Below are 26,066 nucleotides of genomic sequence, written 5' to 3'. Positions count from 1 at the left end.
CCTTATCGTGTCGTGTTCGTGTATGAGATTTCGTGTATCGTGTATTATCGTGTTCGTGTGTTATCGTATACATGTATACACGATATGCCAGCCCAAGTCACAATCCCTCTACCCCTCCTAATTTGTAAGGATCAACATTCGTGTGGAAGAAATGCATGTGAATATATAATATTTAAGAAATAAAGCACCTGTTTTGATAACAGGTAATTATCGTGTATACCTGTTGAAAAATATTTCGTGTTCGTGTATGCAAGACTGGACACGAAACCTTATCGTGTCGTGTTTGTGTATGGGATTTCGTGTATCGTGTATTATCGTGTTCGTGTGTTATCGTATACATGTATACACGATATGCCAGCCCAAGTCACAATCCCTCTACCCCTCCTAATTTGTAAGGATCAACATTCGTGTGGAAGAAATGCATGTGTTTATATAATATTTAAGAAATAAAGCACTTGTTTTGATACGTTTTTAATGAATCAAACTTCATTATTTATAGGTGAGATGCCGGATATTAATGATCCTGGCCAAAGGAAACTCCTCTAGCACTAAACAATGAAGAAATCACATCTGAAGCCAGCTTTCATACGATTTGAGTTGAGGAAACACGTTGTCTTATAGTTTTTCTTTGACCTTGTCCCATTAAATTAGTGTTGTTTAAAAAGTTTGTGGCTTATGTATAAACTAGCCAAATTGAGTTTGAAACAAGGTAAGTTCACTTGTAAATTTGCTAGTTCCTCAGTCGTTTGGCTAATTAAATATAAGCCCAAGTTTTCATGTTGATAAGTTATGCTACACGGTATGCAACCGTCCTCCCTTCCGTTCTTACCCGGCGACGCCATGTACACCATACCCACCCCCCCCAGTCCCCGTTCCTTTCGTCGATATTTGGACGTTGGCGACTGAAGAGGTATGGTCCCAATTCCCTGCCTACATGGCAGGGACCACACCACTTTTATGCACACAAGGCATCCACGTCAACGAAACACTCCAGAAGCTTCTAGAAACTTCTGGATGATTCACAGTTGGCACCAAAGATGCTCTATCCGACATAAAGGACAACACGTGTCACCACTAGCAGAATGCCACATAGGCCTGCGACAATTCAGGGAGCAGCACTGACAGTACCGGTACGAGGTATCCACCGCAGGCGAATGCAAGAACGCCACGTGTACCACTACACCTGCCATGACAGAGCAGACCAAGGGGATATTCCCCTTGGTCGGACAGCTGGCACGCGCTCACAGCTGGCACAGCTGCTCCTTCCTTCTTCACCCTCCGGCTATAAATAGGACCCTTCATCATTCAGGTTCAGGATCTTTACTCTCCTTACTCACTCTATACACACACTATTTATTCCCTCTCGGAACAGTACTTATTCTCACGCCGGAGCCTGGTTAAGAGGGAAAATCCCCTTCCCCCCTCTTAACGAGACTAACGGTGTTTACTGTTTTGCAGATTTCGAGCCATCAATACGAGTAGAAGAAGAGGTTGAACCCATTGGCCGAAACAACCCCATTGATTATCCTTGTGATAACCACTGTTTCAACATTGGCGCCATCCGCTTTTTTGCAAAACCACTCTCACCTCTTTTCTTTCCTAAAAAACACTCGTAAAAATGGCAGCCCAAAATCATTCACACCCAGCTGACGGAGAAGTTTCTTCCTTTGAACTCGTTTCGGACACGGCACACGTCCAAAGGGGTCAAAGGAACGAGACCATCCAAGAGGGTCAGCTGAACAACGAGTTTCCATCCATCTTTGGAAGTGCATCCAGGGCTGTTAGCCAAACCACAACTGGACCCACTTTCCAAACACCAGCAAGAATCATCACTCAAACCACAAACGGAGCTGCTCTCCAATCTCCAACGGGGATATTACACCAAACACCTCCGCCGATGCAGACTCTAAGCCATGGAGCAGGCCCTTCTGCTCCATCGGAACAAGCACAACTCAACTACTCTGCACTTTTAGGGCTACCCGAGGGAAAAACTCTGGCTTCCTGGTATGCCGAACAAATGGCGTCCATAAACCTCGTTTATACGCAGCTCAGCGCACAACAAGCCTTGCTCCAAGCACAGGCTAACCAATCAGCATTCGTAACTCCACAGCCAAGGTCTCTGAGTACACACACGGCTCAGCAGACAAATGCGTGGAACTTACGTCCAGAAAGAGGACCAGTGCAAAATGTAAGAAGACCTAGCGTACACGACACGCGCGATACTTATGCTGAGACAGAGAGCAACTTCGTTCAAAACTCCAATCTACAACGAAGGCCGATCCAAACCCGTTTGGGCGCGCGCAACATGAATACGGAATGGGAAGAGGAGGAAGACGACCCAACTTACAAGGAGGAATCCACAGTGTTTAGCAGACTTCCTCCGGAGCACGAAGCATACAAACCAACCAAGCGCGCAGGGTATAACCCCAAAGCAGAGCATGATTACACCTTGAGCTATCGTCCTGAGGACATGGCTGAAAATTCAAAATTCATTCGAGAAATCGCGTACGCGGCCATTGACAAAACGAAATTACCACACAACGTGGGTAAATACAACGGGTTGACGGACCCAGACGATCACCTCCAGGTGTTTAAAGGTGCAGGAGCAACAGGCGGATGGAACTTACCAACATGGTGCCACCTGTTTGCTCAGACATTCGTCGGCGCGGCGCGCATTTGGTTTGACAACTTACCGGCTGGCAAAATCAAATCATGGGTCGATTTCCGAGAGAAGTTCCTAGCACACTTCTCTCAGCAGCGAAGACAAGCCAGAGATCCGGGTGATTGTTTGAACATATGGAGAAAAGACTACGAAAGCGTAGAAGATTTCATTACAAGGTACAACAAAGAATGTTTAGAGATCGGAGACATACCAGAAAAAATGATGCGCGCGCACTTCATGCGAGCGGTCAAGTGCGACGATCTAGTTAAAAGAATCAAAGGGCGAGATGGAGGACCCAAAGACTGGGAAACCTTCATCGAAGCAGCCAAGACTATCGCGCAGACAGACAGGCAACTGACCGGTGACGATCACCGTCAGCGCGCGCACAACCATAACGATCGAAACAACAGAAGGGGCAGAAATCAACCCTGGAGGGCTTCTGGGCACAGAGAAAGAAGCCCCCCACGGGATGATGCACGCCATACGATCAACCAGATAGCCCATCGAAAGGAAGTGAAGCGCGAAAATAGAGAAAAGCAGTGGACTCCACTGACCAAACACCTTCTGAAGTCTTGGCCACAGAGAACCATCAGTTCAAACCACCTTTGCAAATGCGCAACAAGAGAGGCCAAGACCCAAATCTCTTCTGTGAATTCCACAAAGATACGGGCCACTTAACCGACGACTGTTTCAGTCTAAAGCAAGAAATCGAGAGAGCCCTACGAGATGGAAAGCTCACTCATCTGGTCAAAGGCGGAAAGCGCGACTACCGCCAAATACAAAGAAGAGATGAAGGACCAGATAACAAAAAGCTCAGAAAGCTAGAAACCCACATGGTGCAAGGAGGTCCACGAAGACCAAGGAAAAACTACAACAAGCGCGCGCAAGACGATTCATGGCGCGAAAGGCAAGTTATTTTTCCAGTTGTTAGAGGGGGTCCAAGAGAAAAGCGACCAATAATCATTCCGGGTGTGGTTGGCCACTACCAGACAGATTACATCTTCATTGATCCCGGGAGCACCGCAGATATTATATATGAACAGTGCTTCAATCAATTTGATCAAGAGGACAAGGCGCGCCTAGAGCCAGTCGACTATCCACTAACTGGCTTCTGCAACGAGGCCGTCTTTCCCCTGGGACAAATATCATTTCCGGTGTTGCTTTCAGACGGGAGAAATTCAAGAACTGAAGAAGTCACATTCATGGTATTGCCGGCGTACTCAAGACATGACATCATCCTGGGAAGAGAATCCCAAGGAGATTTCAGCATGATCTGCTCTGCACCACATTCCGCTGTTGGTTTCCCCACCGAAACAGGCATTGCGCTGATATATGCCAGCAAGGAAGTTTTAGCAACAGACGAAATCAGACCAGCCAAAGTGTAACACCTCGAAATTTTGTGTCCAATGATGTGTTAACACGTGTCATTTGATTACACGTGGCATCAATAGTAAATAAAGGACTAATTTTGACAAACCTTGAAAGTATATAAATTCGAGGGTTATAAATGTCAACAAGGGTAAATTATACTGAATAGTAACCCTAAATAAATGCTTGAACCTTCAAACGAATGTATCATAGATCGTACGAAAGCGAAACACGAAAGAAAGTGAGAGATTACAAGCTACAGGGGTTAACTGTGTCAACATGTTTAATTATACCTCTGAGTGACCCTTTAACGTTCCCAAGGCTTTGTAACGGTATTATACCCTCACCAAAATATAATATATAAATTTCGCAAAGCTTCGTTATGAAACGAGAAAGTTACGATCGAATTCGTAGGAGAAGGGTTAAAAGCATCAATAATGAAAATTAAGGCTTTCTGAATAATTAATAAACTAATCGGGGAATTAATAAATTCGGGTAAATAACACGAGGCCCCTATCGGTAAATAACCGAGGGCCAAACCGCAAAGTTACCCCTTCAAACCCGAAAGGTCAGGTAAATCATTACGAAAGATTTCGTTATTAATTACCAGGATTTCGTAATCATTTCAAAAGATTTAAAGTTTCTGGAAATCTGGCCTCTCGCGACCCGCGTTAAGTATTAGCCTAAGTGTAGGCGGGTCGCGAGCCACCTCAATTACGCGTCTGATTTCTTAAACTCAGGCGACCCGCGTAAAAGTGCATGGGAACTCCCATGCGGGTCGCGTGAGACGCCCAGATGCAGAAAGTTGGTGTTTTCTTGACTTTTGAGCATTATGAACGATCAATCTCCAATAAATGAGGCATGGGCGCCCCCTAATCGACCCATAGCCCTCTGAGACACCTACCCATCATCTCTGGACTGTTGTAAGTGTTTGTAATGATCATAGATGCTTGGCATTGGCTATAAATAGCCACATTATGCACATAACATTCACAACACCAAAAACACACATCTCTGGTCATTGCAAGAGCCCTCAAGTCCTCTTCTCTGCTCTATAATCAGCTCTCAACTTCTGTAAGTTGCCTAGATCATTTATAATTCAGTTTATGCTTAGTAAATAGCTAGAAAACAAACCGTCGTAAATACGGTTTGACTTTAAATTAAATCCATGATAGTTCTGTCTTATGACGAATCAAAGGTGGTTATAAGTTGGTATCAATGAGGGTAATAAACCTCTAAAAGGGTTCCCCCTGATCACCACTCTAACTATGTCAAATATCGAGTCAAACGTGCGGTTAAAAAGTCAACAGAAAGCTATTTTAGCGATTTATGCATAATCTGTAATGTATATGTTATGAAACCTATTTTGACACTTATAAAACATGATATTAAGTATATAAACTTGTTTGCGCTCGTTTGAATCGATCATTTGCTATATTGACCCGGTTCGGAGCCGAATGTCGCAAAAGTTTGACTTTTACTTTGACTTCGGTTCTGACCCGTTTTACTGAGGTATAGATATGCCTTAGGACTCTCTTAGGACCAGGTCACATGTCGGTATAAACCTCTGTGATCGGTTCATGAGTTATCCGAGTCTTCTGCGCATTTCCGTCATTCGCCTAAAAGTTGACCGTAACGGCCTTTTGAAATTAAAACGAGTAATTCGGACGCGTGAACGGACCAGAACCTTGCTTATTAAATTATAAGCATGTCCTTAAAGTTTCACGTCAATCCGAGATCTAGAATGAGAGTTATGCTAAATAGCGCAAATAAAGTAAACTTTTGTAATAAACGGCGCAATTAGCACAACACCTATCTAAACCAAGATTTCGTCACCAAAACTTTTACCCACTGTATTAAAATAATATTTTGGGAATTTTAAAGATTTTTAATAATTTTTACCTCGCTCATAACCTGCGGTTATGGCTACGGTTCGGTAAATACCGAATATGCCATTTTCGGCCAAAACATGAGTTCTACAAGGTCTTTTGACCCGATTCCAGTTGCTACTGATTTTAAATAATAAATAAAGTATTTTAAGCTTTATAAGCTGTTCGGGAAACTCAGATTTCCTGTAGAAACTCGAAAAGCTCTTTAAAAAGTCTTTAAAATGACCGAAAAGCCCCTACGGGGCATAATATTAACTTAAACTCGTTACGGGCATCACGGAAGGTATCCTACTGATACCACAACCTCTTTAAGGCATATTGACTTAGGAAATAAGCGTACGACTCTCATGGTTAACCGTTTCGCCTATTGCGCGCACGGTTCGGCTTATGAAACTAGTTTTCATAAATTAGCCGATACGGGCCAAATTATATTATTTGGACCCCAAAATCCAGAGTGTGAACCATAAACCAATATAAAACAAGTCTCTGAACTTGTTGGGTCAGAATCACACTCCATTCTCGGTTTACGCCTTTTCGCGCGATTAAACCATATCTATATATATCGGAACCAACCGGTCTAGGCTACGGCCATTATAACGACTCGTTAGGATTCTAAGAGGTTAATTAAAACCTTCGTTCCAGATTAGGAGCCCCAGTAAAAGCTATCGGTGATTTAATCCAAATTAAGGAAATATACTTGCAAAGGTAAATACTTTAACTTATTTCCCCTATATGGGCTTGGGTTACGGTATATTAATACCGCTTGATTGAGCATTATATTCTTCCATCGCTTAGATGGTTAATTAAATAATATGATCGGCTCATTTAAACAGTTTTGTTTCTTATAAGCCTTTGGGGGGTTTAATGACCGTTGTCCCGGATATCCTTGGCATCATTTTACGAAATGGCCATGACCATCGACATCCCGGTGTAGGCGTACACCCGGTATATATTGTCGACATTAAATTAAAAGACGTAGCCGTTGGTTTTTATACTACGGTTTTACGCAATGTGGTGTGTCTATAAATCTTTAACCCGGCACGACCCGGGCTACTGAACGCATAAAAGAACATGTAAAACGTTCACAAGATTAATATGATTTTCCCAAGTTATAAAAGAGTTTGTGCCTTGTGCATTCAAATCAATTTTAATAAACATTTTCAAATGTGTCAGTTGAATGTATTTACCAGTGTAAACTGACGTATTTTCCCCAAAAAGATTAAGTGCAGGTACTATACGAAATGGGCTGGTATTAGCTTCCTAAGCATCGTACATAGTCTCGCAAACTCGATGCTGCATCTGAATGAACAATATTTATTATTTTGATCCACTGTGGATATATTCAACTTCTGTAATACATTTGATATTTCAACCAGAGGTTGAAGTTTATATATTTATCTTTAAGCTTCCGCTGTGCATTATATAATTGTGTGGTTTGACTATATTGTTGCCAACATCGTCACGGTAATCCCCCACCGGGCCCACCGGTGAGACACGTGGAAATCGGGGTGTGACAGGTTGGTATCAGAGCCAACATTGAGTGAATTAAACACTACCCTACTGTGTTTAATCTCAATAACACAATTGCACATACTTGAGTCTAGACAATAACTTAGGACAAATTCGGATTAATACTCCTTTTTGTCTTTATTTTCAATTCGATTTTTAATAAGTTTTGGAGCAGAAAAATGCCACCTGTTATATTCCGAGGAAGAGGAAGGGGAAGAAGAGGCAGAGGAGAAATCGTGACACATCACGATAACGAAGCTGGACCATCTGGTACAAGGCATCCTTCGATGACACGGAGCGAAGAGCCACAACGACGAAGAGATCTCTATGAACCCGCGAGGCATTCCACCTCGCACAGCTCGACGCCATCCTACCGGCACTCCTTTGGGCCAAACTCAGAAAATGATCCCAACAACCCACAACCTTCCTTCATACCTCTACAACGTTCGGTATCACACCGAAATTACGACGACCCTACTCCATACTACATAGGTCAGTTTAATCCAGCTGAGTACATACAGGAACCTTCAGGTTTTGTTCCACTAGGGCCACAAGATCATTTCTCCGAGGACCATATGGATGAAGATACTGATCCAACTGAACCTGCGCGTGGTACGCCCACGCATCCGATAGAAGTCTCTGATGGGTCATCCTTCCATGGTACACCCTATCAGGGACCAGACAGTTTCCAAGCGATGTTTGACCGACATGAGTGGTACTACACACCACCTCAACAGACATCACAACAACCGCGACATCCACAGGATCCCTCTGAGGATTCACGCTTTGAGGCAGTTACGCCACCACCTCCGCCACCGGCGCAACCAGTAATGCCTGATCCGCCAAGGCGTAGGAGGACAAATGCTCGTATGTCTACATGAGGAGGAGGGGGTATCCACATCAGCACTCCTCGACATTCTAATAGTAGCCACTATCCGCCACTACAAGAAGAAGGACCTTCAAGTCCTATACAAGAGGCGAACTCCGCACCAGCTGCACAAAATTCGCCACCATTTGGGTATGACCAACCCATACCTGCTTACACGGGTCCAACGGCTTACAACCCGTTCGAACCGTCACAAGCACAATACAACTACGGCTATGAGCGCGACCCATATGTGGTGTCGGCAAGATATAATGCGCGCTACCCTGACGGAGCACATGGAAACATGGGACCACAGGACTACTCAGCTCATGGGTATCCAATACCTCCCAGACCTCCAGTTCCGCATCAAGCGCCACAACCACGTTTCTCTCCTCCTGAACAGGAAGAAATACTCCATCGACTAGATCGTGTGGAGAGAGAGTTCGAAGAAGAGAAAAAGAGCCACCGAGGATTTCTCAAGGGCTTGGCGAACCTACTAAAGGGCAAAAAGAAGAAACGTGACCATTAGCCCTTAATAGTTGTACTAATGTAATTTCTACTTTGAAATAAGTCCCTGCGTGGACACTTATCGTATTTTAGTCCCTACGTGGACTTATCTTTAGTCCTTGCATGGACATCTATCTTGTATTAGTCCCTGCGTGGACTTGTCACTTATTTTTAAACCTCTATGGAGGTATGTACTATTGAAAGACCCGTTTAGGGCAATATGTAATTGTATTTGAGATTATGGAATGTATGTTATGAGTTTTGTTTTAATATGTATAAAATAAATCAAAACCATTCCTTTTATATTGATCTGCCTAGATAAAGAATCTTAAAAGGTGAAACCTAGCTTGGTGTCTTTTAAGATCCAGTCAGGATGGTACGACCTAAGTGAAAGGATTCTGATTCCCTGTTAACCTCTGTACGCATGTTGACAATCATGGCAGATGTGATTCGTTAAAATCACGCACGTCATTCTTATACAATAATCCTTTAAGGATTTCAAAAACCCAACTAAATGATTTATAAATCGTGGGTAAATCACCAATAAAGGTGATCAGTATTATTAAAACATCCATTAGTGATGTAGTGCCTACGGGCCAGTATTATTAAAACATCCATTAGTGATGCAGTGCCTACGGGCCAGTATTATTAAAACATCCATTAGTGATGTAGTGCCTACGGGCCAGTATTATTAAAACATCCATTAGTGATGTAGTGCCTACGGGCCAGTATTATTAAAACATCCATTAGTGATGTAGTGCCTACGGGCCAATATTATTAAAACATCCATTAGTGATGTAGTGCCTACGGGCCAGTATTATTAAAAACATCCATTAGTGATGTAGTGCCTACGGGCCAACCTTATTAAAACATCCATTAGAGATGTAGTGCCTACGGGCCAACCATATTAAAACATCCACTAGAGATGTAGTGCCTACGGGCCAACCATATCAAAACATCCATTAGAGGTGTAGTGCCTTTGGGCCGTAATAATTGTCTTATAAACGACAAAAGGCAGTGGTGGTCCATGACTCCCTGTCAGAAAGAGATAAAAGAACTACGGTTCAAATCTCTATGCCTTTGATTCTCTGAAATCTCGGCTAAAATTATAAAACATCCTCGTGATTAGGCTTTATGCCGCCAATACTATTTATATAGCTGAAATAGGATATATTCAAATACTAATATATAATGAAATAATAAGTTAACCAAATATGGTCTCTGTACCATGGTTGACAAATTGTCATAAAAGACAATTATATAATAATCTCCTGAATAAAATTTTGTTATCTTCTGTAACAGATTCAAGTTACAATGGCGGATCCCAACGGAGAGAATAGCCATACTAATGATGATGAATACGACAATGCGCCAGTGCACCTGACAGGCGCACAACTGAAGGCTCTGATTGACAATGCTGTTCAGGCAGCTCTTGATCGTCAATATACTGAGTCCCAAGGCAGAACCGTGTCAAAACCACCCTCTAAACCAAAGACACACTCCAAACCACCCTCTCAACCCAAGAAAGATGACGACAAACACTCGTCCACTGAGAACAGCGTTCATCGCGATAGAGAATATACTGATGCATCCAGTGCTAAGGGTTGCACTTACAAGTATTTTGTATCTTGTAAGCCCCGGGAATTTACAGGGGAGAAAGGTGCTGTGGATTGCATCACCTGGCTAGATGAGATGGACACTATAGTGGACATCAGCGGGTGTGCAGCGAGGGATGTGGTGAAATATGTGTCCCAGTCATTTAAGGGCGAGGCCCTGGCGTGGTGGAGGGCGTTGGTGCAGGCATCTGGTAAGTCTGCTTTGTACAAGATGACATGGGAGGAATTTATTGCTCTCATTAAAGAAAACTACTGCCCTCAGCATGAGGTTGAGAAGATCGAGGCTGACTTTGTGTCACTGGTGATGACGAACCTGGACTGCCAGGCATATTTGACGAGTTTCAATACAATGTCTCGTCTGGTCCCGTACCTTGTGACCCCAGAACCTTGAAGAATCGCCCGTTTTATTGGGGGCTTGGAGCCCGCAATAAAGGCGAGTGTAAAGGCCTCTCGACCGACGACCTTCAGGTCAGTTACTGACCTTTCCTTGTCTCTTACCTTAGACGCTGTCCGTCTGAGGACACTAAGGAACAAGGAGGCTGAGAAGAGAAAACGTGAGGATGATACCTCACGAAGATCAGGGAAGAAGCACCGTGGAAACGGTGAAGGCAAAAGAGGGTCGGAGGCAAAGAAGGATGGGCAAACTGGTGAAAGGCCCAACTGCAAGATCTGCAAGAAACCCCACTCTGGGAAATGCAGATTTGCATCAAACTCACAGTCGCAATCAAAGACTCCTTCCTGTGGACTATGCAAGTCCAAGGATCATAAGACCGTGGAGTGCAAGAAAATCAAGGATGCAACCTGCTATGGTTGTAATGAAAAAGGGCACATCAAGAGTAACTGCCCAAAGTATGCCAAGAAGGCGGAAAAGACGAAGAAGTCAAATGCGAGAGTTTTTCGCATGGATGCAAAGGAAGCGGTCCAGAACGACAATGTGCTTACAGGTACTTTCCTCGTAAATAATATATTTGCAAGAGTACTATTCGATTCTGGCGCTGATAAATCCTTTGTAGACCAGAAATTTTGCCAACTACTAAATACGCCTATCAAAACCCTTGATGCGAAACACGAAGTAGAGTTAGCAGACGGCACGATAGAAACCGTCTCAACTGTTCTAGAAGGATGTGAAATGTCCATTAGGAACCATTCTTTTCCTTTATCTCTACTTCCCTTCAAATTAGCGGGTTTTGACATTGTGCTAGGCATGGACTGGTTATCCCGTAATCAGGCCCAAATCATTTGCGGCAAGAGGCATATAGTGCTAAAGACTCCGAGTGGTGAATCACTTACCATTCGAGGGGATACGCAGTACGGATTGCCCGAAGACGTATCTATGCTGAAGGCTTCAAGGTGTTTGAACAGAGGCTGCGTAATTTACATGGCTCAAGTGATAATAGAAGAACCTAAGCCGAAGATCGAGGATCTTCCTGTCATTTCTGAATACCCCGAGGTTTTTCCCGAAGAACTACCTGGTTTGCCACCAGATAGACAAGTGGAGTTCAGAATAGACATCATTCCTGGAGTGGCTCCGATAGCTAGAGCACCTTACAGATTAGCTCCGACAGAAATGAAAGAACTGAGGACCCAGTTGGATGAACTGCTGGCGAAAGGTTTTATCAGACCTAGTTCATCTCCCTGGGGAGCACCAGTCCTATTTGTAAAGAAGAAGGACGGATCGATGCGGTTGTGCATCGACTACCGAGAGCTAAATAAAGTTACCATAAAGAACAGATATCCTTTGCCAAGGATCGATGATCTGTTCGACCAACTGCAAGGAGCAAGCTACTTTTCGAAGATCGACTTAAGGTCGGGCTATCATCAGCTAAGGGTCAGAGATGAAGATGTACATAAGACAGCATTTAGGACTCGCTATGGTCATTACGAGTTCCTAGTGATGCCTTTTGGGCTCACAAATGCACCGGCTGCGTTCATGGATCTCATGAATCGCGTCTGCAAACCGTATTTGGACAAATTTGTCATAGTCTTCATCAACGATATCCTTATATATTCCAAGAACCAAGCTGACCACGAGAAGCACCTCCGTTGCATTCTCGAATTACTACAGCGTGAGAAACTCTACGCCAAATTCTCGAAATGTGAATTCTGGCTACGAGAGGTTCAGTTTTTAGGACACGTTGTGAGTGAACGCGGTATCCAAGTGGATCCCGCTAAGGTAGAGGCGGTCATGAACTGGCAAGAGCCAAAGACGCCTACCGAAATTCGTAGTTTCCTAGGATTAGCAGGGTACTACCGGAGATTTATTGAAAATTTTTCGAGGATTGCTGCGCCCTTGACTTCCTTGACCAAGAAGAAAGAAAAGTACATTTGGGGCCCAAAGCAGCAAGAGTCCTTCGAAATCCTGAAGCAAAAGCTGAGCAACGCACCTGTGTTGACACTACCTGAAGGTACAGATGAATTCGTAGTGTACTGCGATGCATCACACACAAGCATGGGGTGTGTGCTTATGCAGAAGGGCAAGGTGATTGCCTATGCTTCAAGGCAATTAAAGGTGCATGAAAAGAATTACACCACCCATGATTTGGAGTTGGGTGCCGTTGTATTTGCACTGAAGTTGTGGAGGCATTACCTTTACGGTATTAAATTTGTGATTTATTCTGATCACAAAAGCCTCCAGCACCTGTTCAATCAGAAGGAGCTGAACATGAGGCAGCGCCGTTGGATGGAGACCTTAAATGACTATGAATGTGAGATCAGGTACCATCCCGGCAAAGCGAATGTGGTCGCTGATGCCTTGAGCAGGAAAGAAAGGGTAAAACCTATTCGAATCAATGCCAAGAGCATTGAAGTCAAGAACAATTTGATTGAGAGGATATTAGCTGCACAGCGAGAGGCTGTGTTGGAAGCTAATTACCCTAATGAAAAGCTGGGAGTAACTGAGGAGCAGTTGACTCTTAGCAAGGATGGAATTCTTAGGCTGAACGGACGTATATGGGTTCCGATTTATGGAGGACTACGAGATGTTGTTCTCCAGGAAGCCCATAGTTCCAAATACTCGGTCCATCCTGGTGCTGACAAGATGTACCAAGACTTAAAGGAAAATTATTGGTGGATAGGCTTGAAAAAGTCTGTAGCCGCCCATGTAGCAAAGTGCTTGACTTGTGCTCAAGTCAAAGCCGAGCACCAAAAGCCGTCTGGCTTGCTACAACAGCCTGAACTTCCCGAGTGGAAGTGGGAATGCGTAACTATGGACTTCATAACCAAGTTACCCAAAACCAGGAAAGGAAACGATACAATATGGGTCATAGTCGATAGGCTGACTAAATCAGCTCATTTTCTACCCATCAAGGAGACGTATAGCTCCGATATGTTAGCCCAACTTTATGTTGATAAGATTGTAGCCTTACACGGCATACCTGTGTCTATTATCTCCGACAGGGATACTAGATACACATCTCACTTCTGGAAAAGTTTCCAGCAATCTTTGGGCACGCGTTTAAACTTTAGTACGGCTTACCATCCACAAACGGACGGTCAAAGTGAGCGTACCATCCAAACGCTAGAAGACATGCTTCGTGCATGTGCAATCGATTTAGGCGGTAACTGGGATAAGAATCTACCCCTAATCGAATTCTCCTACAATAATAGCTACCACACCAGCATAAAGGCTGCGCCTTTCGAGGCATTATACGGTAGGAAATGTAGATCGCCTGTTTGTTGGGCGGAAGTAGGAGAGGTCCAATTATCGGGACCAGAGATAGTTTTCCAGACAACGGACAAGATTGTCCAGATCCGGGAACGTCTCAAGGCTGCCCGCGATAGGCAGAAAAGCTACGCCGATCCAAAACGTAAGGATCTTCACTTCGAGGTGGGTGAGAAGGTGTTGCTTAAAGTATCGCCCTGGAAAGGGGTGATGCGTTTCGGCAAGAAAGGCAAACTGAGTCCGAGATACATAGGACCTTTTGAGGTCATTGAACGGGTCGGGTCAGTCGCCTATAAGTTGAACTTGCCTGAAGAGCTCAATGGAATTCACAATGTGTTCCACATCTGCAATCTCAAAAAGTGCTTCGCCGATGAATCATTGGTGATTCCACACACAGATGTGCATATAGATGAGAGCTTAAAGTTCATAGAAAAACCTTTGTCGATTGAGGATCGACAGGTAAAGAAGCTTTGCAGAAAACACGTACCGATTGTAAAGGTCAAATGGGATGCTCGTAGAGGTCCTGAATATACGTGGGAAGTCGAAGCTACAATGAAAGAAAAGTACCCCTATTTATTTGAGTAAATCTCGGGTCGAGATTTATTTTAAGGGGGTGAGGATGTAACACCTCGAAATTTTGTGTCCAATGATGTGTTAACACGTGTCATTTGATTACACGTGGCATCAATAGTAAATAAAGGACTAATTTTGACAAACCTTGAAAGTATATAAATTCGAGGGTTATAAATGTCAACAAGGGTAAATTATACTGAATAGTAACCCTAAATAGATGCTTGAACCTTCAAACGAATGTATCATAGATCGTACGAAAGCGAAACACGAAAGAAAGTGAGAGATTACAAGCTACAGGGGTTAACTGTGTCAACATGTTTAATTATACCTCTGAGTGACCCTTTAACGTTCCCAAGGCTTTGTAACGGTATTATACCCTCACCAAAATATAATATATAAATTTCGCAAAGCTTCGTTATGAAACGAGAAAGTTACGATCGAATTCGTAGGAGAAGGGTTAAAAGCGTCAATAATGAAAGTTAAGGCTTTCTGAATAATTAATAAACTAATCGGGGACTTAATAAATACGGGTAAATAACACTAGGCCCCTATCGGTAAATAACCGAGGGCCAAACCGCAAAGTTACCCCTTCAAACCCGAAAGGTCAGGTAAATCATTACGAAAGATTTCGTTATTAATTACCAGGATTTCGTAATCATTTCAAAAGATTTAAAGTTTCTTGAAATCTGGCCTCTCGCGACCCGCGTTAAGTATTAGCCTAAGTGTAGGCGGGTCGCGAGCCACCTCAATTACGCGTCTGATTTCTTAAACTCAGGCGACCCGCGTAAAAGTGCATGGGAACTCCCATGCGGGTCGCGTGAGACGCCCAGATGCAGAAAGTTGGTGTTTTCTTGACTTTTGAGCATTATGAACGATCAATCTCCAATAAATGAGGCATGGGCGCCCCCTACTCGACCCATAGCCCTCTGAGACACCTACCCATCATCTCTGGACTGTTGTAAGTGTTTGTAATGATCATAGATGCTTGGCATTGGCTATAAATAGCCACATTATGCACATAACATTCACAACACCAAAAACACACATCTCTGGTCATTGCAAGAGCCCTCAAGTCCTCTTCTCTGCTCTATAATTAGCTCTCAACTTCTGTAAGTTGCCTAGATCATTTATAATTCAGTTTATGCTTAGTAAATAGCTAGAAAACAAACCGTCGTAAATACGGTTTGACTTTAAATTAAATCCATGATAGTTCTGTCTTATGACGAATCAAAGGTGGTTATAAGTTGGTATCAATGAGGGTAATAAACCTCTAAAAGGGTTCCCCCTGATCACCACTCTAACTATGTCAAATATCGAGTCAAACGTGCGGTTAAAAAGTCAACAGAAAGCTATTTTAGCGATTTATGCATAATCTGTAATGTATATGTTATGAAACCTGTTTTGACACTTATAAAACATGATATTAAGTATATAAACTTGTTTGCGCTCGTTTGAATCGATCATTTGCTATATTGACCCGGTTCGGAGCCGAATGTCGCAAAAGTTTGACTTTTACTTTGACTTCGGTTCTGACCCGTTTTAGTGAGGTATAGATATGCCTTAGGACTCTCTTAGGACCAGGTCACATGTCGGTATAAACCTCTGTGATCGGTTCATGAGTTATCCGAGTCTTCTGCGCATTTCCGTCATTCGCCTAAAAGTTGACCGTAACGGCCTTTTGAAATTAAAACGAGTAATTCGGACGCGTGAACGGACCAGAACCTTGCTTATTAAATTATAAGCATGTCCTTAAAGTTTCACGTCAATCCGAGATCTAGAATGAGAGTTATGCTAAATAGCGCAAATAAAGTAAACTTTTGTAATAAACGGCGCAATTAGCATAACACCTATCTAAACCAAGATTTCGTCACCAAAACTTTTACCCACTGTATTAAAATAATATTTTGGGAATTTTAAATATTTTTAATAATTTTTACCTCGCTCATAACCTGCGGTTATGGCTACGGTTCGGTAAATACCGAATATGCCCTTTTCGGCCAAAACATGAGTTCTACAAGGTCTTTTGACCCGATTCCAGTTGCTACTGATTTTAAATAATAAATAAAGTATTTTAAGCTTTATAAGCTGTTCGGGAAACTCAGATTTCCTGTAGAAACTCGAAAAGCTCTTTAAAAAGTCTTTAAAATGACCGAAAAGCCCCTACGGGGCATAATATTAACTTAAACTCGTTACGGGCATCACGGAAGGTATCCTACTGATACCACAACCTCTTTAAGGCATATTGACTTAGGAAATAAGCGTACGACTCTCATGGTTAACCGTTTCGCCTATTGCGCGCACGGTTCGGCTTATGAAACTAGTTTTCATAAATTAGCCGATACGGGCCAAATTATATTATTTGGACCCCAAAATCCAGAGTGTGAACCATAAACCCATATAAAACAAGTCTCTGAACTTGTTGGGTCAGAATCACACTCCATTCTCGGTTTACGCCTTTTCGCGCGATTAAACCATATCTATATATATCGGAACCAACCGGTCTAGGCTACGGCCATTATAACGACTCGTTAGGATTCTAAGAGGTTAATTAAAACCTTCGTTCCAGATTAGGAGCCCCAGTAAAAGCTATCGGTGATTTAATCCAAATTAAGGAAATATACTTGCAAAGGTAAATACTTTAACTTATTTCCCCTATATGGGCTTGGGTTACGGTATATTAATACCGCTTGATTGAGCATTATATTCTTCCATCGCTTAGATGGTTAATTAAATAATATGATCGGCTCATTTAAACAGTTTTGTTTCTTATAAGCCTTTGGGGGGTTTAATGACCGTTGTCCTGGATATCCTTGGCATCATTTTACGAAAAGGCCACGACCATCGACATCCCGGTGTAGGCGTACACCCGGTATATATTGTCGACATTAAATTAAAAGACGTAGCCGTTGGTTTTTATACTACGGTTTTACGCAATGTGGTGTGTCTATAAATCTTTAACCTGGCACGACCCGGGCTACTGAACGCATAAAAGAACATGTAAAACGTTCACAAGATTAATATGATTTTCCCAAGTTATAAAAGAGTTTGTGCCTTGTGCATTCAAATCAATTTTAATAAACATTTTCAAATGTGTCAGTTGAATGTATTTACCAGTGTAAACTGACGTATTTTCCCCAAAAAGATTAAGTGCAGGTACTATACGAAATGGGCTGGTATTAGCTTCCTAAGCATCGTACATAGTCTCGCAAACTCGATGCTGCATCTGAATGGACAATATTTATTATTTTGATCCACTGTGGATATATTCAACTTCTGTAATACATTTGATATTTCAACCAGAGGTTGAAGTTTATATATTTATCTTTAAGCTTCCGCTGTGCATTATATAATTGTGTGGTTTGACTATATTGTTGCCAACATCGTCACGGTAATCCCCCACCGGGCCCACCGGTGAGACACGTGGAAATCGGGGTGTGACACAGAGCAAGCAAGCCAGCACCACGCATAGAAGCAGAAAAATGGGTATTGAACAGCGCATACCCAGAACAAACGGTCACTCTGGGGCCCGCCATGTCCGACCTGACGCGCGCGGCGCTCAAGAAATTACTGCATGAAAACATGGACGTGTTCGCCTGGACACCGGCTGATATGGTGGGTGTTCCACGGCATATAGCAGAACACCGTCTAAACGTCTCCGAAGATGCAAAACCAGTGGTACATGCCAAATGACACCTTGGCGACATCAAACACGATGCCATGAAAGAGCAAGTGTTGGAATTGCTAAACGCAGGGATCATCAGGGAAGTCCGGTACCAAACATGGGTAGCAAGCCCAGTAATGGTAAAGAAACCGAATGGTAGTTGGAGAATGTGTGTTGACTACAAGGATCTGAACAAAGCATGTCCCCGTGACTGCTACGCTTTACCAGACATAGACGAGAAAATAGATTCTTTGGCAACATTTCGGTGGAAATGTTTTCTGGATTGCTACAAAGGGTACCACCAGGTCCAGATGGCTGTTCAAGACGAAGATAAAACCGCATTCCGCACACCAACGGGGCTGTATTGTTACACCAAGATGCCGTTCGGCTTAAAAAATGCGGGTGCAACATACTAAAGGTTGATGAACGAAACATTTAGTGACGCCATTGGTAAGTACATAGAAGTGTACATGGATGATCTGGTAATCATGAGCAAGGAAGAGAGCGCGATGCTGGCAAATATCCAAAAGACCTTCAACACGCTGCGCAGCGTAAGTATCAAACTAAACCCAGCAAAGTGCTCATTCGGAATGGAAGAAGGGAAGTTCTTGGGCTTTATAGTCACAAAAGACGGCTTCAAGGTAAACCCAGAGAAGGTCCAAGCCATAGAAAGAATGCTTTCACTGTCAAACATCAAAGACATGCAGAAGCTAGCATGACGATTAGCAGCACTCAATCGTTTTCTAGCTAACCATGCTGCAAAATCCTTCCCATTCATCAAGACCTTGCGCAACTGCATGAAGAAAAGCCAGTTCCAATGGACTCCGGAAGCAGAAAGCGCATTCCGCGAGATGAAAGACTGTCTCATCAAGCTACCAACTTTAACCGCACCAAACAAAGGAGAGCCTTTGGTACTTTACCTGTCAGCTTCCGATAGGGCAGTCGGGGCCGTACTGCTCGTTGATCGTCAAGGTGTCCAAACGCCTGTATATTACGTGTCTCGAACCTTGACCGACCCTGAAACCAGATACGCAATCATGGAGAAGCTTGTCCTTGCACTAATCCACGCGTCAAGAAGGCTGCGCAGATATTTCGCTAATCACGTCATCCACGTGCTAACAAATTACAATATCGGAAATATCCTAGCAAGGCCAGAAATATCGGGAAGGTTGGCCAAATGGGCAATAGAGCTAGGGGGACACAATGTGGTTTTCAGACCACGTCCATCGATCAAGGGACAAGTCTTGGCAGATTTTATGACAGAAGTCCCAGATGACAAAGACAAAGAATGTAAGGCGATGGAGAAAGCTGAGAAAAAACAAACAGAAGAGCCATGGCTACTGTATACAGATGGTGCATCTAACGAAAATGGGGCAGGCGCAGGGCTAAGGCTAGTAAGCCCTGACAAACACGAGTTCACATACGCCATACGCCTAGAATTCAAGAGCACAAACAATGAAGCGGAGTACGAAGCCTTTCTGTCCGGTTTGCGCTTGGCAATCAAAATGGGGGTCCGACACATCGAAGCACATGTGGACTCCATGTTAGTAGCAGGCCAAATCAACGGCCAGTATGAAGCCAAGGGCGACATAATGGCACTATATCTCAACCAAGCAAAGACGTTGCTACAAACCTTCTATTCCTACAAGGTGCATCACATAAACCGCAGCGAAAACAAGCCGGCAGATGCTTTAAGCAAGCTTGCGTCGACAAGTTTCCAGCACCTAGCAAAGGATGTGCGCATAGAAGTTTTGAGCAACCCATCTGTTCCACTCAGAGAAGTAAGCGTCATCCAAACAGGAACCACGTCCTGGATGACACCCATAATCATGTACTTACAGTCCGGGATACTTCCAGAAAACAAAGCTGAGGCGCGAAAGATCCAATACAAATCAGAACATTATCAGATGGCAGACGGGCTACTGTATCGGAAGTCATATCTCGGCCCGCTGCTAAGATGTGTTGACGCCGACGACGCGAATTATCTGATCCGAGAAGTACATCAAGGCATTTGTGGTATCCATGCCGGGCCGGGAATGGTAGTGGCAAAAGTAATGAATGCCGGATACTACTGGCCCGGGATGCATCTTGATGCCGTCAAAGAATTGAGAAAATGCAGTGGCTGCCAGAGGCACGCGCCAAAGACCATGCGCCCCAAGAACGAACTGGTGCCAGTAACGACCGCCTGGCCTTTTCAGCAATGGGGCATAGACATGGTAGGCCCTTTCCCAGAGGCTCCAGGAGCAGTCAAGTTTATAATAGTCGCGGTTGATTACTTCACCAAGTGGGTAGAAGCAAAGGCCCTCGCATCAACCACATCGGCAGTCGTTAAACGATTCATATGGGAGCAAATCATATGCCGGTTTGGCTTACCCCTCAGAATCATCACCGACAACGGAACAAACTTTGCAGCAGATGATCTCGAACGATGGTTCAAAGAACTGAACATCGAACATACCTTCTCTTCGGTTTCTCACCCGCAAGGGAACGGTCAAGTCGAAGCAGTCAACAAGAGTATCATCGATGGCATAAAGGCAAGGCTCGGTGAAAAAAGACGAGGGTGGGTCGATGAGCTACCCAGCATATTATGGGCCCATAGAACAATGCCCAAAACAAGCAACGGTGAAACACCTTTCAGCTTGGTCTATGGGTCCGAAGCCGTGATCCCAGCATAAATCGGGCTCCCATCTCCGAGAATGCTCTCAATGAACTTAATCAACAACGAAGAAGAAAGGAGGATCGACCTAGACTTCCTAGAAGAACGGAGAGAGATGGCAGCAATCAGTGAAGCCAAATACAAATCAAAGCTCGAAAAGTATTACAACTCCAGAGTCCGAATCTTCACTTTCAACCCGGGAGATTATGTTCTAAGAGACAATGAAGCGTCGAACGCAGAAAAACCGGGGAAAGTGGCTCCCAAATGGGAAGGCCCATACATCATTGACGAAGTACTCGGCAAGGGAGCATACAAACTGCGCACCATGAACGACAAAGAGGTTCCGCGAACCTGGAATGCCCAACAGCTACGAAAGTGCTACATGTAACACAACCATGTAATCGTAAAGGGCGTACAGCCAACACATTTACTCTAATACAAGAAGTGTTTGGCTACTTTTATTTCATGCAAATTTCTTGTCACAGCTGCACAAAAAGGAAGCTCGAACATGATGAGTAGAGGAAATAAAAATAAAAAGGCAAAAGCAAAAAGAAAAGAGAAAATAAGGCAAACAAAGAACATTACCAAAGGCACACCACGTGAAAGCAACCACCTGCTGTCAGCTGAGGCTTCCTCAGCAAGAAGCTCGGAAGCTTGGCACTCAGCCGTCTTCTCAGTAAGCAAGCCCTGAGCAGTCTCACACTCAGTAGCTTTCTCCTGAGCAAGAAGCTCCAACTTGTCAATCCGAGCAACATACTCCTTCTCCTTTTTCTCAGCAGCAACACGCGCCTGTTGCGCCTCTTCAGCAAGGGCCGTCTTCTCACCAGATAACCGCACGATGGCATCACGCTGCGATTGCATCTCCAAATTCGTACGCGCACACGCAGACTCCCAATCCTTCTGTTTTTGCTTATTTAACTGTTTCTGCTCTTCAAGCTTCCGCTCGGCTTCAGCAACCCTCCACTGCAAACCCTTCTTCTCAGCATTAAACTTTTCCCTCTCTTCAGTAAACGACTTCTTCGCCTCCTCAAACGCAAGAGTCTCCTCTCCCATCGACCGCCACTCGCGAAGAATTTCTTACGAGGTGGCAAAGAAATGAACCCCAGCACTAACATGATCGTCCATAAGGGCAAAGCGGTTACGATTCTTCTGAAACATCCTCTCAGCAGGCGGAAGAGACAATGAGAAAAACTCATGACAATTCTTAACATCATCCATCCGAGAGCCCTGAGTAAGGCTCCAACGGGGGGGCGTGGGGCAAATCGTCGCAGGCTGGGTTACCTCAGGAATCATCAGGATTACGCTCAAAGTGCGGACTCCGGACAACACCGGAAGTAGCTCCACCACCACCAGGAGGACGTTTAGTGTAGATGGTTTGTTGTGGGGTGGTCTCACTAGACTCCATCTGCACTTCAACACCTTTTCCCCTGTCACCTCCGCCATCACCTCCAGCAGCATCACCTGCTTCAAACATACCTTCGGCAAAACCTTCACCACCTTCCACGTTCACCTCAACACCACCACGAGGAGGAGTCAAACCAACTGTCCTCGACGGAGGAGAAGTAGGTGGAGTAATCTGAGAAATATCTACCGCCCGAGGTTTCTTACCAATCTTGACTGCTATCATAAAACATGAATCAGGAACAATTCCGAGAAAACAACAAAAAAAAAACCAAGAAGGAAAAACACTACAATGCACAACTAGAAGCTACTTACCAGTTGGAGGAGCAGAGGCAGCAAATATCTCCTCCAAAAGGTTCCCATGACCCCCACTAAACACGCCCAAATCAATCTCAGACTCCGAGGGCGCTGGGGGGGGGCCTCCTTTTGAAGCTTAGCCTTCTTGGCAGCAAAAACAGCAGCAGCGTGCTCATCAAGTCGACGTTTGTGATCATCGAGAGTTTTTTTCTTCATGTGCTCAGATAAGGTAGCACTGTCATCAGGATCCGACTGTTGACTCTTTTCACCAACCCCTAAGCCAGATAACGTATCAGAAACTACCACATAACCTAGACAAGGATGAGTAGAGGGTCGCTTACGAGAAGAACCAACACCTTTACTCTCAGGCTTCTTCTCCCTCCTCCCAGACCTATCAGTTCTCGCCTTTTTCCTCGACTCCAACTGAGCAGAAGGATCAACCGGCACCTCTACATCATCATCGTCACCAACAACCTCGTGCACAGGTTCAGTAACATCACCCTGCGCGGTACCTGCACGCGCGCAACGAGAGGTTAGACCTTCAAAGTTTTGACCAGAACTTTCACTTGAAAGAACAATGACTTCTTCGCGACCCGCAACGAGAGGGTCATTCAAAACATCTTCACCTAGAACTTCGGTGACATATCTATTCAAGCTCTCATCTGACGGATGCAAAAAACGACCCCGGATCTGGTCCAACCACGTCGGGTTACCATCCGCTTGGATAGCCTCAACCATGGTACCAGCTGTCTTCGGATCCAAGACGTTCAGCAAGCTGTAACCAACTGCAAAGGAGCAACAAGATGAGGGAACACTTCAAAATATACTAAACCTAAAGAAAAATAAATCAAAAATAAACTCAAGGAAGAAACATACATTTACCCTGATGGCTGTACACAGGTTGACCCAGTGGATGTTTGGGCACCCACAACAAACTCATCCCGGCCCCAACTAAAGCCATCTCATCCAGCTGAGAAATGGCAGTCGCCTTAGAAGTTATCCTTTTATACCAGTCCTGAGCAGCATAGTCTTGCATATAATCCACCTTCGGAATCCCTTGACTCACATGTATGTACGGCATCTCTATGGGAATCACACCACGGCGGATGTAAAAGAACTTCTGTTTCCAGTCATGAAGGCTCTTTAACGGCACAGAGCACACCGGAGCAACACCCGTTCTCGCTTGAAAAGAATAAAAACCACTGGTGTATGTAACGCTGTAAAAAACGTTGAACATTTCGAAAGTAGGTTCAAGACGATAAGCCCTACAAACATACTCAAAATGGGTAATGCGTGGAAGCCCAATCGCATTTATTTGAGAAATATGAAGTCCATAACCCCTTAACACAGCAGCAGTAAACTTCGTTATCGGTAACCGGAAACTACCCTCCCGGAAAAATGCTACATATAAGGTGATATAGCCCGGAGGAGCATCCAAAGCAGTAGATCCAGGAGGAGGATACTGAGCCCCCCACTCAGGACGGAAGTTCATCCCCCTCACCAGGTTCTGAAACTCATCCTCTTTCCAGTTAATAACAGCCTGATCCGGACCAGGAGAGGCTCTACCTCTATGTTTTCTCTTCTTCTGGGAAGGATTCTTCTCAGACATGATAAAAATCAAGAAGTGGAAGATCTGAATCGAAGAAAAATATGAAGGACGGGAGAATAAAAGAGGAAGATAGAGAGAAATCACACTTAGAATTTGAAAATGAGGGAAGAAAGAGATAACCGCCCCCTATTTATACCCATCGCATTTAATGCGATGGGTAGTGGAACGGTAGAGCACAGGAAAAGCATCCAATAGATGACTGACACGTCAGATGAGAGAGAAGACATCGGCTCGTTTTTCGGGAAGCATGGGCGACAGGACCGGCTGACGTGACAGAAAGTCACTGCAAAAGCAACTGTTCACCTCCGATAAGACAGGGATGTCAGATGGTCACACCAAACACTTCCCCATAACCACCAAACTTCCAACAGAAGGAAACATCAAAGGCCAAAGCCCATGCGCCATGCGTCCATTTGGTTCACTTTTTTCAAAGGGCCAAAACCCATGCGCCATGCGTCCATTTGGCTCACTTTTTTCAAAGGGCCAAAACCCATGCGCCATGCGTCCATTTGGCTCACTTTTTTCAAAGGGCCAAAACCCATGCGCCATGCGTCCATTTGGCTCACTTTTTTCAAAGGGCCAAAACCCATGCGCCATGCGTCCATTTGGCTCACTTTTTTCAAAGGGCCAAAACCCATGCGCCATGCGTCCATTTGGCTCACTTTTTTCAAAGAGCCAAAACCCATGCGCGATGCGTCCATTTGGCTCACCTTTTTCAAAGGGCCAAAACACATGCGCCATGCGTCCATTTGGCTCACTTTTTTCAAAGAGCCAAAACCCATGCGCGATGTGTTCATTTGGCTCACTTCTTTCAAAAAAGCCAACATCTACACGCAACGCGCCCATTTTGGTTCATCTTACATGTACCAAACTCTACGCGATGCACAAAACCCACAACTCTCATAAGTCCAGAACCCTCCTAGACGATCAACTCAACTAGAAGGCACACTGGACTGGGGGGACTTGAAGAGGTATGGTCCAAATTCCCTGCCTACATGGCAGGGACCACACCACTTTTATGCACACAAGGCATCCACGTCAACGAAACACTCCAAAAGCTTCTAGAAAGTTCTGGATGATTCACAGTTGGCACCAAAGATGCTCTATCCGACATAAAGGACAACACGTGTCACCACTAGCAGAATGCCACATAGGCCTGCGACAATTCAGGGAGCAGCACTGACAGTACCGGTACGAGGTATCCACCGCAGGCGAATGCAAGAACGCCACGTGTACCACTACACCTGCCATGACAGAGCAGACCAAGGGGATATTCCCCTTGGTCGGACAGCTGGCACGCGCTCACAGCTGGCACAGCTGCTCCTTCCTTCTTCACCCTCCGGCTATAAATAGGACCCTTCATCATTCAGGTTCAGGATCTTTACTCTCCTTACTCACTCTATACACACACTATTTATTCCCTCTCGGAACAGTACTTATTCTCACGCCGGAGCCTGGTTAAGAGGGAAAATCCCCTTCCCCCTCTTAACGAGACTAACGGTGTTTACTGTTTTGCAGATTTCGAGCCATCAATACGAGTAGAAGAAGAGGTTGAACCCATTGGCCGAAACAACCCCATTGATTATCCTTGTGATAACCACTGTTTCAACAGCGACGAAACCAATTGTAGGCCCCTGCGACGAAAAGTTACCATTTAAAAAAATTTAAATTTCCTTTTTCCAGGAAAAAAAAAACAAACGGTCATATATTCAAATATATATATATTTCATTTCCATTTTCACCTCCATTCACAAATCTAACCCAAAATTTCATCTCTCTCACTTATTTTTTT

General features: G+C 44.2%; 1 protein-coding gene across 1 annotated transcript; it reads left to right on the top strand.

Annotated features, from left to right (window-relative positions):
- Nucleotides 1-2,305: 2,305 nt before the first annotated feature.
- Nucleotides 2,306-4,047, top strand: LOC110929617. Its single transcript, XM_022172777.1, has 2 exons — nucleotides 2,306-3,035; nucleotides 3,245-4,047. The coding sequence occupies exons 1-2, from the start codon at nucleotides 2,306-2,308 to the stop codon at nucleotides 4,045-4,047; spliced, it is 1,533 nt and encodes a 510-aa protein (XP_022028469.1).
- The last annotated feature ends 22,019 nt before the right edge of the window (nucleotides 4,048-26,066 follow it).

This window comes from Helianthus annuus, chromosome 1 (assembly GCF_002127325.2).
Source record: "Helianthus annuus cultivar XRQ/B chromosome 1, HanXRQr2.0-SUNRISE, whole genome shotgun sequence".
In the NCBI taxonomy this organism is placed as follows: domain Eukaryota; kingdom Viridiplantae; phylum Streptophyta; class Magnoliopsida; order Asterales; family Asteraceae; genus Helianthus; species Helianthus annuus.
This window is presented reverse-complemented; position numbering and strand designations above follow the sequence as displayed.